Source organism: Gymnodraco acuticeps, unplaced genomic scaffold (genome assembly GCF_902827175.1).
Source record: "Gymnodraco acuticeps unplaced genomic scaffold, fGymAcu1.1, whole genome shotgun sequence".
Classification (NCBI taxonomy): domain Eukaryota; kingdom Metazoa; phylum Chordata; class Actinopteri; order Perciformes; family Bathydraconidae; genus Gymnodraco; species Gymnodraco acuticeps.
Window position 1 is genome coordinate 460,211 of NW_022991291.1, and position 11,881 is coordinate 472,091.

The window sequence follows — 11,881 nt, forward strand, 5'->3', positions numbered from 1 at the left end:
GCTGTCATTGGCTGAGATAAGTCCGCCCGTGCGTCACGCCTCCACCGTTCCCGGAAATGCATCCGTGGAGGAACCATCAGTGTATCCTCGGTTAGAGCTCCTCCAGAGAGACTCCTCAACGCTCGATCCTCGGTCCTCGGTGTGCATTTAGAGAAATGAGATGTCCTTCAAAATGGCGCGCTGAAATTCATTTCCGGGTCACTACCGGAGGACCGAGGACCGAGGAGTCGAGGAGGGGAAATTTGAGTAATGAGAAGCCTCTTGAGTGTCACTCTCCTTGCGTGACCGACCCTCTCTGATCATCTGCTTGAGTCCAGATCTGCCGATATTTGCTGAACAGTGGAAGCTTTATTCAGACTGAAGGGCTGCTAAATTAGATGACATGCTTAGAGTTCTCTATCTTCCACATGGTTGTGTTGAAAAAAAAGTCATTGATGACACCTTAAAAATTGCATGTTAGTAGCTAATGATTACACTTCAATTATGAATCATTTTTTGAGTTACATAGGGTGTTATTTCAAACCAAATATTTTTAAATGAATAGTATTGGGTTGATAAGATATATAATCAACCCAAGACAGAGCTTTCTGCACTCTGGTTTGATTATTTTCAGGCCAATTATTATTATTATGGCATTTTATTGTATCTGATGTAACTTATGTATATGTTATAAATTAAATAATATAAGTATATAGTGTAATCATTAAATAGTCTTATCAGTGTGATTTTGTAGGGATTGGATTTTTTTGGTATAAATAATAAGTCACTTATTTAAACTGCAGTGTTGTTAAAGCCTGGTGTAATACAGGATCTTACCACTAGACGTCAGTGTAGAGCAGCAGAATGAAGTACAATACGTTCATTTATTATAGCACTTTTCACAGAAATAAAGTTCACAGTGCTTCATAATAAAAAAGTTAAAAAATAAGATGCAATAAGACAATAAAAACATGTGCCAGAAGTTAAGGTTAACATAAAAACAAAACACAGGCAACAAAGAGTCCCAAAAGGAACAAACAAAATAACCTAACTTCGCATCTCAAGGAGACACAAAGCCAATCAAAATGACAGTTTAATTTTTTACATTTAGCAGCACTTTTTTCAGTTTGACATGCTGTCATATCCTAAACTCTGAGCTCATCACTGTTGTCACTTTTCTGTGTAAATATACGTATTACTTACATTTTGAGTGTATGAGAAAAAAGGCGAACAAAAGCAATTAACTCCATGCTGTTTACATTGCTGCTGCCAAGCTCAATTTCTATGTTGTAATTTATAAATAAACTGTGTGCACTTGCCTAATGTGATACAGCATGTGTAAAATGAGAGAGATGTAGAGAAATATCAATAGAAAATAATAATATGAAAGAATGGATAATACAGTGTTTACTTTTGTCATGCCAAAGGCAACAATGTGTTCTTGGGTTGCATTATGGAACATATACTATCAAATAGCATTCCTTGGAACACATCATATCAATAAAATGAACGTAACATTTAAATACGAAATGTAATTAAAACGATTATATTTATTTAATTACACATTTTATAATAGTAGAATTATTCAAAAGTAGATGTTGTTGTAGTTCCCGTCCCTGACTGCTAGAGGCAGCATTTCATCTTGAGGTTCTCCCAAACTAAAAGACGAGCAAGGAAAGCCGCTTCCTGTAAGGTCAAAGTTCACCAGCTAGCATAGGAGCTAACTTCTTCCCGAAAAGACAATTCACTCTGTCAAAATGGATGTAAGTCAAGCGAAACAGGAACACCTCCTCGCCTTAAAAGGTATTTTAAGCTTCTTACAACATCCTAAAGATAGCGAGTCTAGACGTTGTTGTATAGGTAAAAAGTGGACATAAATATCCCAGTTCAATGCCTGGTTTTCATTTGTTGTTGCTATCAGCTGCTAATAGCGCGAGCTGATACAGTAACACTTTTACAGATAGCATGCAATCCATGTAGTCAATGCCAGGTGTATCTTTAACTAGTGAAGTGTTTGTCGCTATTGGACCTCATTGCTGAGATCGAGATACACTCTGTAGCAATGTATTAGAGCCAGAGTCATACCGTATTACCAGCTATGACGTTTTTGTTAGCTAATTTAGCTAAGTGCAATAATGTTATCTGATGAATGAGTGAATTACGCCCTGAAATACTCCGTAGCTTTGTTATCTTTGATATGTGTCTGCAAGCGTATATACTTTTGTCAATGTATTATTAGTACTTACTTGGAAGGTTACTGACAGTCAAATGATGTGTCAGGAAACTACTTAGCCAATAAACCTGATTCCGTTTTGTTACCCATTAAATGTGTGTTAAGAATAAAAGATAGAATACATACTGAACCCAGATCATGCATATGGATCCTGTTAAATGTGTCTTTATAAGCTGGCAGCTGCTGAAATGTACGTGACCAGTAACTCATGATTATCAAATTACAGTCAAACATTCACCCTTTCAATTATGTGTGGATTCCCTAGAAAACAAACCATGTCCACGCTAAATGGATCAATTGCAATGCAACCATTGTTGTTCTCTGCGTTACAGCCAAAGACAGTATCAGCTGTTTGGTTGTCTTCTTGTGTTGGACTGTAATCTGCCTCTCTGCTTATAATCTCTGCTAGGACAATTGCCTATTATTACCCTACGATGAGTACTTTAGTCATTTCACCAGGATCTGTTCATCTGAGTGGTAGAGATTACTTTCAAATAAGAGCGAAATATGTCTAATCACTAACCGATGTGCCTTTACTTTACAGTGATGCGATTAACAAAACCAACACTCTTCACAAACCTGCCCGTGACATGTGAAGATCGAGACCTGCCAGGTAAGCCTGAGTAGCTTCACACACAATCATTCTAATTGAATTCTCCATTTAACAGATCTATAGCAGAAGAGGGCAAATGATAACAGGCTTATTTCTGTGGTCCCACCATTTCAACCAGGGGGGTCAAACTCAATTTCATCGCGGGCCACATTAACATTATGGTTGCACTCAAAGAGCCGGTTGTAACTTTAAGACTATAAAAACATGTATATAAATATTTAATATATATAAAATAACGTATTATATATTACATTATTGCCTCTGCATTGGATTATTTTCGGATAGGGTAATAACTTCATAATTAACTACGTCTAAGTTTAGGGCAAATAATTGCAAGTCTTTTCAGTGAGAATGTCACAAAATGATTTAAAAAGAAAAGTCACATTCTGGGAAAAAGGAAGTGACATTTAGAAAAAAAAGTAACATGTTGAAAAAAAGTCAAATTCTGAGAAAAATATAAAGTTTGAGATGCATTGTGGGACATGTAGTTTATGGGCAACGTGCTTCTGTAAATCGGCCTGTAACCGTATAATAAACATATTATGTTCTTTGCAAGCTCTTGAAAATGAAGCCACGGGCCGGAGTTGGCCCCTGGGCCTTGAGTTTGACACCCCTGATTTAAAGGCAACAGGAGGTACGATACCTGCATTAGCTAAGGGGTTTTATATCGCTTCCTCCGATGAGGATCACAGGGCTGTCGATCTATTGATTTTTATATTACAGTGAATTTCATACTTTTCACTTGTTGTGGTTGATATTTCAGTGTCCTTAAGCAAAGACAAGGAACACATAGAAACAACCTGCCTCTGGACTTGAGTACAGAATAGACAAAACATAATACAACTGTGCTATTGACTATCAGGATGACTATTTGTACATATAGTACACGCAGGCTATGAGGAGTACACGCAGGCTATGTGGAGTACACGCAGGCTATGAGGAGTACACGCAGGCTATGAGGAGTACACGCAGGCTATGAGGAGTACACGCAGGCTATGAGGAGTACACGCAGGCTATGAGGAGTACACGCAGGCTACGAGGAGTACACGCAGGCTATGAGGAGTACACGCAGGCTATGAGGAGTACACGCTATGAGGAGTGCACGCAGGCTATGAGGAGTGCACGCAGACTATGAGGAGTGCACGCAGGCTATGAGGAGTGCACGCAGACTATGAGGAGTGCACGCAGGCTATGAGGAGTACACGCAGGCTATGAGGAGTACACGCAGGCTATGAGGAGTGCACGCAGGCTATGAGGAGTGCACGCAGACTATGAGGAGTGCACGCTATGAGGAGTGCACGCAGGCTATGAGGAGTGCACGCAGACTATGAGGAGTGCACGCAGGCTATGAGGAGTGCACGCAGACTATGAGGAGTGCACGCAGGCTATGAGGAGTGCACGCTATGAGGAGTGCACGCAGGCTATGAGGAGTGCACGCAGACTATGAGGAGTGCACGCAGGCTATGAGGAGTGGGCACGCCAGTGCACGCAGGCTACGAGGAGTGCACGCAGGCTACGAGGAGTGCACGCAGGCTACGAGGAGTGCACGCAGGCTACGAGGAGTGCACGCAGGCTACGAGGAGTGCACGCAGGCTACGAGGAGTGCACGCAGGCTACGAGGAGTGCACGCAGGCTACGAGGAGTGCACGCAGGCTACGAGGAGTGCACGCAGGCTACGAGGAGTGCACGCAGGCTACGAGGAGTGCACGCAGGCTACGAGGAGTACACCCAGGCTACGAGGAGTGCACCCAGGCTACGAGGAGTACACCCAGGCTACGAGGAGTGCACGCAGGCTACGAGGAGTACACGCAGGCTACGAGGAGTGCACGCAGGCTACGAGGAGTGCACGCAGGCTATGAGGAGTGCATCCAGCAGGAGGTCGGGATCACTTCAGCGTGTGTGTTGCTTCGCGTGTCGCCAAACTGACCCGAGCCACACGACCTCCTCCCTTTCTTGGAAACCATCACTATTATAGATTTACACTCTCAGAACTTTCTCCCACATTTAGATGGCAGGCCTCCTGAGAGCCTCACTGCTTATTTCCACTCTGATGAATGACAGCCAGGAGAAATGTTTTAGCTGGTAACTGAAGTCATGACACAGCATAAATCATGATTAGGACCCTTCTAAGGGGGTCGCTATTTATACAAGAGTAGAAATGAAGTGAGGACTCATCTTAGGTCACAAGTTCACCAAGATAAATGAGTTGAATATGACATTAGAAACATCAATCTATTTGACTCTTTGCTCTCATGCAGCACCTGTACCTCCTGCACTCTCTGCAGACTCTTTCCGATGCTCTTAGTGTTGAAGCAATAGTAGAAATAGTATTATTGTTGTAGTAGTCGTGTTAATGAGTCAGTTGGAACAGCATAAGATCTATGGGACATTTGAACTAAATATCACCCCTCAGGCTCAGACTGTTTGAAACCTGATCTTCAGAGGTGCTGTGTTCCTCTCTGTGATCCTCCCTGCCGTGCACAGAATGCTCAATCCTTTATAAGAACATACTGTATAATATATCCCTTATAAAACCTTGCTGTGTCAGAGCTGTGTCTACATCTTATCTTATACACAGTCCACAACAGACAGGTTTGGACGCACTGTGATTTTGGCAGCTCATTGAAACACATTCAAGTTTATTTGATTGATACATTTGCAACCACTTGCATTTGAATGCACAAATAACATAAATATGTGGATGTTGCATCCAGTACAGGTGTGTGTAATATTGTGACCAACTTCACATATCTTTAGGTCACATTCATGCACCGTGACATCAAGCCAATTTGCTCGTACGTGTGAACCTACCTGGCAATAAACCCGTTTCTGATTCTGATCTGATTCTGAAGTATAACAGAATACACTTTATATGATATTACTAGGTATGACTTGTCCCTTGAATTCACATCAAACTCACATTTAAAATCTTTGAAAAATCCTCTGGTGCGATTTATAAGTAATTGGCTCAACTGCTACTTACACAACTGTCAAAAACATATATTACCAGATGTATATGTTTTCTGCTACTGTCATATTGTGGAAATCTAAATGATCAAGAACATTTTTATTTTGGGTATCGTTTAAGTCCACCTTTAAAGATTTGAACATGTTAATGCCTGAATACATTGCTGCTGCAACAAAGTCATTGGCCAATGTGGGATCAATAACATACCTACCTATCTCTGTCCATCCATCCTTCTAATAAGTGTGCACACGTTTTTTATACCGGCCAAATCTAAAAGAAATCACTTTTTGGACTTATATTACAATTGTGGTTTGTTCTGCGATATTAGAGCGAATCATTATTTCTGAAATGTTTCTTCACAGTATCATTCATCATCATCATCATCATCATTGTTTGTCTTTTGTAGAAAGGGTGTTTATTAAGTTGTTTGTATGTCGGGACCTCTCTGCAGCGCTACAATACTTCCATCAGATATTTAAACACACATGTAGCCTTTAAATAACACTGTGCTTACTGTGATTGAGATATTGAAATTGTCCATATTGCATTTTGACCAAATTCCTAGTCCTATTTGTTTGTTGGCTAAATTGCTTCTCCCTGGCCCAGGGATAATGATGTTGAGCGATATTCATCAACAGAGGCTATATACACACTGTGTGTTCTTCCCTCCGTAGGGGATCTGTTTGATCAGCTCATGAGGGAGGACCCGTCCACCATCAAAGGAGCGGAGGCTTTAATGCTGGGAGAGATGCTCACATTACCGCAGAACTTTGGGTAATACATGCTGATCAACTGTTGGAGAATCATTCAATCACTTCCTGTTTGTTTGGAAGTTAAAAGATCTGACTTTCCACCTCTCTGCATTACACAGAAATATTTTCCTGGGTGAGACCTTCTCCAGTTACATAAGTGTGCACAATGACAGCATCCAAGTAGTGAAGGACATTCTTGTGAAGGTACTGTAAAAGTAGATCTCCAACACGTTGCATTCCACCTCCTGTTTGACCCACCTGTGATGTCCCCTCCCGCAGGCTGACCTACAGACCAGCTCACAGAGGCTCAACCTCTCCGCCTCAAACTCTGCCGTGGCAGAGCTCAAACCTGAATCCTGCATAGATGATGTTATCCACCATGAAGTCAAAGAAATTGGAACTCATATGTGAGTTTTCCAGTATGTACCCTCCTTTGCACCTTCAACCATCTAACATAGGTTTCTCTCTTCTAAGCGTCTCTTTCCTCTCTTCCTATTCCCAGCTTAGTTTGCGCCGTCAGCTACACCACTCAGTACGGGGAAAAGCTCTATTTTCGGAAGTTCTTCAAATTCCAGGTGGGTTCTATTTGAGTGCTCTCATTAGCTGACAGACTTTGGAAAACTCCTGTGTAAGCTTGGAGGAGACCTGAGAAATGTCACAGGCCAACAACAGGGCGAATGCAATTACCATCCTCCCTGTGGATCTAGTGTCCTGCAGTCTCTCAGTTTGTAACTCTCCAAACGCCATTCCCTTTCCTTAAGACATATTTCCAGTGTCAGAGCTCAAACGCCATTCCCTTCTTTAGCGTTATATTTCCAGTCTGATTAGTCCTTTTCCCACAGATATTGATTATTGTTCTGCCGAATGGAGTTACAGTGTGAGAAAACCACAGCATTCAGTTTGCAATCTATTCTCAATCAGGTTTTGAAGCCGCTGGATGTGAAGACAAAGTTCTACAATGCAGAGGTAAGTTAGCCGCTTTCAAATACCAGCACAGCATAACATGTAGAGCTCCTGTCAATACGCTGAGTATATCTGTTACCATTCTACAAATAGAAGAACTGTGCTGTGTGACAGCTGTAGCAAATACAACATGCTTCATATCATATTCCATTTTTAGCAAGGATCATTGCTAAATGCTAATGGGGGCAGCTAGTATAAGAATGTCTCCTGGAAAACCCTTGTACCTCCAGAAATGTAAAAAATATAATTGTGTAATGTTTGAAGAGCTGGAGATCAAGCGTTTTCCTCAGAGACAACAAGCATTTTCATTTTTCTCATTCTCATACCAGTAGCTTTTTATATTAGCGGTGTGCTATTATTCATTGTCATCATCTTTGGCATGTAACTTCATTTGTTTATTATGTCTTGTATTTTATTTTCTCCATTAGAGTGACCTCAGTTCTGTGGTAAATGTTCCCTCTGTTCTCATCGCTGAACATTAGCTTTCTCTAATCCTCTTGGTGCAGCAGACTTTCTGCAGCCAATAGAAAGGTGCAAAGTGGAAGAATGGAAAGTCATCTAAAAATGATAAAAGCCCTTCTAGATTGTAGACACATTAAACCTTGACATGAACTTTCCATTGTTGTTCTTTTGCCCTTTCTTTGGTAGCTTATGCTTTCTTGCAAACGCATCCTACACAGGGCTTGGACTTTTAATTGAAGTTTGTGGTGTTAAATTGTGGTGGGCGGGGATTGCTCTGATTATCCACTGTATAATCATTGGGGAAATGATGATGATGCTCTATGATTGTTCTTATTTTCTACGTATCAAGATAACATCGCAGACGGTAATGAGGGTGTCTTTGAATCTTGATATTCATTGTTGTATTGCTGGGTTAAAGGTGTAAAGCAACAGGCCGAGTGAGTTGTTACGGTCATGGGTTACAGAAGCAACATTTCTTCTTCTTTCTTTTCTTTTACAATGTTTGAGTTAATGAAGCAAGAACATCTGATTATTTGTAATAGATCGTGAGGTTTCAGGTTTGCTTTGGGATGGCTGTGCATGGAGCAGAGGCTAAGCTCTGTGGTTTAACATGGACCTCACTCAGAACAGGCTCTGATTCATTTCCTGTGTTATGGATTGCAAAGGCATGAATTAATCTCTGCTTCCCTCTCCTTGTATCTTACTGTATAGTAGAGGTTGCACTCAAAATGTGAACGTTGTTTGGACCACTGAGTGATACTTTTCCAAAGCATCAACTAGTTGCCCACAATCCTGTTCAAACACCAGAGCCAATTATCTTAGATGTAGGTTAAACAGTTCAAGTCATATCAGTTTAGGTAAGTATCTCACTTTTTTTTTTTTTTAAATAATATTAAATGCATTTTCATATTGAAATGAGATGTTATTAGTTATCAATAACAAAACGAGTTGATGTTTGAGAGACCTCTTTATGGCCTGTGGATTGGTGAAACTCTGGTTGTGCAACCCCTACTGTACTCACGCTGCTCAGCACTGCACTAACAATGTCCTCAAAGGTACACTGAGCAAACATAATACAATTACATTTATGTTATTCATGTTTATATGTTTAATGTTAGTTCGGTCAAAATAAATGTGATTAATTATGACTCTCACCACACTTAAAGTAGTTCAAAGGATATGTTCACATGTTATCTTAAAACATTGCTCACATGCTCATGTGTACATTCACAGAGTTAAAGCTGGTTATAGTCATTCCTCCTGTTCATACTTTTTTTTTTAAATCCAATGGACTAAAACCATTCCTTTTGTGTCACTTTGACACTGATATAAGGCTTCAGTCATCTGAGTTCAATCATGTGGGTAATTTAGTATAGTCATAGTATAGTTAACATCTTTACCCTTATTATTCCTGCCAAGCTGCAACAGAAGGATAGTAAAACAAGAATCATATTATATTAATAACGTTGCACACTTGTTTTAAGATCAACTTGTATTAATCCCAGAGGGGAGACACAGTTTTGTATAACTATGTATAGACTACGAAGGCATCGTTTGATTTATATCATTATGTACAGGAGGAAAAGGACAGCTGTTGAAATGAACATATGGGTGTGTGAATGAGACATGAACAGACGTGGACCTGTCCTTTAGCACAGTAGGGTTTCCACAAGCCTAACCCTTTTAATACCCAAGAGTAGTGTACATGTTGCTCAGTTCACCTTGGAGATAACGTGTTTGTGCTTGATGGTGAGCAACACATATGAGTAAGTGACTAGAGGCTTCTCCGCTGCAGACAGATGAAGTGTTCCTGGAGGCTCAGATCCAGAATATCACCACCTCTCCCATGTTCATGGAGAAGGTCTCCTTGGAGCCCTCCATGATGTACAACGTCACCGAGCTCAACACGGTGGCAGGGGGAGATGAAGGGTAAAATCAGCTTTCCATCTATATTCCTTCTTGTTAAGGTATACCACATCAGCTTTTTACACTCAAATCTCAACCCGATCTTTTAACTTCTAGAGAGTCCACATTTGGGAAAATGTCTTACCTGCAGCCCATGGACACGCGGCAGTACCTGTACTGCCTGAAACCAAAGCCGGAGTATGCAGAGAAAGCTGGAGTCATCAAGGGAGTGACGGTGATCGGGAAGCTGGACATCGTGTGGAAGACCAACCTCGGGGAGAGAGGGAGGCTACAGACCAGTCAGCTGCAAAGAATGGTATTAGGATTCTTTTATTTATTGTCCACTATTGCCAACATTCAGAGCATCCAGTGAACAAATATGGCATCCATTTTAAGTCTGATTTAAAAAAGAACCTCTTCTGGGTTATTTTAGTAGGTTAGGGTTAAAGTCTTTCTTCGTTACTTACATTTCAATCATTTTCATAAAGATCATGTTTCAAGTGAGAACATGAATGTGTTTTTGTAGAACATGGAGTAGTGGCGTAACCGTCAGCCTCTTGTGGCTGAATTGAGTATTACAACAACAAAACCATTGCAATTCTTTTCACAAATGAATTTTTTATTTAAGAAGCATTGAAAGATTATCCTGGGAAAAAACGTTGGTCATCTTTATGAGGTCATCAACACAGGAGAAAGAAATGATTTATTGTAATATGTTTTCATTTGTATTGTCTTTATTTCTGTAATGCTTCTATCTGTGTTCTGCAGGCTCCAGGGTATGGAGACATCAGACTGTCTTTAGAGATGATTCCTGACACCGTCAACCTTGAAGAACCTTTTGACATTATCTGTAAAATCACCAACTGCAGGTAAAAATCCCCGGCCCAACATATCAAACAATAATTGAGAAAACAGACACGACCCAACAGCGTTCTCATGTTGCAGTGAAAGAACGATGGACCTGGAGCTGGAGATGATGAACACCCGGTCCATCCACTGGTGCGGGGTGTCAGGGCGACAGCTGGGGAAGCTCAGTCCTGGAGCCTTCCTCTCTCTGCCCCTCATCCTCCTCTCCTCCGTCCAGGGTCTGCAGGTACGATCCAAACCTTTAGGAAAAGTGTTGCTTCATATCCTCGTGCTGTTCTTGCTGTTCTTATAATCTTTACATCTTTTGTTTCAGAGTATTTCCGGATTGAGACTTACAGACACATTTCTGAAGAGGACCTACGAATACGATGACATCGCACAAGTGTGTGTGGTCTGCCCATACACGAACAATGAGTGCTAGAACATTTTATTTGGCTTTTTTTGCATTTTAGATATGAATGGACCAACCTTGGGATTCTGCACATGAAGCTCACATTTCACTCTTTTTGCAACCTGATGGGATAATACTGTATTTTAAAATGAATTGTGTATAATATAAATCACTTTCTTTGAAATGAATGATGTAAATGGGCATAAATGTTAATAAAATCTCTGTGATCTTTGATTTCCTATGGCTTTCTATGGAACCTTTGTTGACTGCACTGAGCATATTTTCTTAAAAATGTATGTTATAGGGATTTTTGGGCATTTTAAACCACATATTTACCGCACATATGAAGGTGATAAATACATTAACCTGTTAAGCCCCGAGCATTTAAGTAAATTGACCAATATATTACTTTTAAGACATTTTACAAAAAACTTGTTGGTGGTAGGATTCTCTGGAGGTCAGGTATATGTTGAATGCATTTACTACGGCCGATGAGGAGCGCAACTTGACGAAACATGCGCAGTGACTGTCAACACGTGCTGCGGTCCCAGCTGTGTGCATCACTTTTTAGTTTCTCCGTTTCCGTGTTTTTTTTATCTTCTTGCAGCGTTTTGTATTTGCAATGCTTTGTTTATGCAACGCATTTTGTAAATGGTGCGAATGTTGGTGATTGTTTTCTAAATGCTGCAATGTGTTGTCAAGTTGGTGGAGAAGATGTGGTTTGGTTTTGGTTTGGCAAATGTGTGTT

General features: G+C 40.6%; 1 protein-coding gene across 2 annotated transcripts; it reads left to right on the forward strand.

Annotated features, from left to right (window-relative positions):
* The first annotated feature begins 1,645 nt into the window (after positions 1-1,645).
* trappc13 (trafficking protein particle complex 13) lies at positions 1,646-11,372 on the forward strand. 2 transcript variants are annotated; one of them, XM_034240072.1, is made up of 13 exons: positions 1,646-1,782; positions 2,757-2,825; positions 6,468-6,567; positions 6,665-6,749; positions 6,825-6,952; positions 7,048-7,120; positions 7,467-7,511; positions 7,937-7,954; positions 9,766-9,899; positions 9,993-10,191; positions 10,644-10,744; positions 10,821-10,968; positions 11,056-11,372. In XM_034240072.1, the coding sequence occupies exons 1-13, from the start codon at positions 1,737-1,739 to the stop codon at positions 11,161-11,163; spliced, it is 1,254 nt and encodes a 417-aa protein (XP_034095963.1). In that variant the 5' UTR covers positions 1,646-1,736; the 3' UTR covers positions 11,164-11,372. The 2 variants fall into 2 exon arrangements, with proteins under 2 accessions (XP_034095963.1, XP_034095964.1); XM_034240073.1 differs by lacking the exon at positions 7,937-7,954.
* The last annotated feature ends 509 nt before the right edge of the window (positions 11,373-11,881 follow it).

Excerpts from the sequence above, each read along its gene's own strand:
- trappc13 (XM_034240072.1), top strand. The coding sequence starts at position 1,737 with ATGGATGTAAGTCAAGCGAAACAGGAACACCTCCTCGCCTTAAAAG. Across the intron at positions 1,783-2,756 it reads ACACCTCCTCGCCTTAAAAG|TGATGCGATTAACAAAACCA; the intron begins GTATTTTAAGCT and ends TTTACTTTACAG. Across the intron at positions 10,745-10,820 it reads TGTAAAATCACCAACTGCAG|TGAAAGAACGATGGACCTGG; the intron begins GTAAAAATCCCC and ends CTCATGTTGCAG.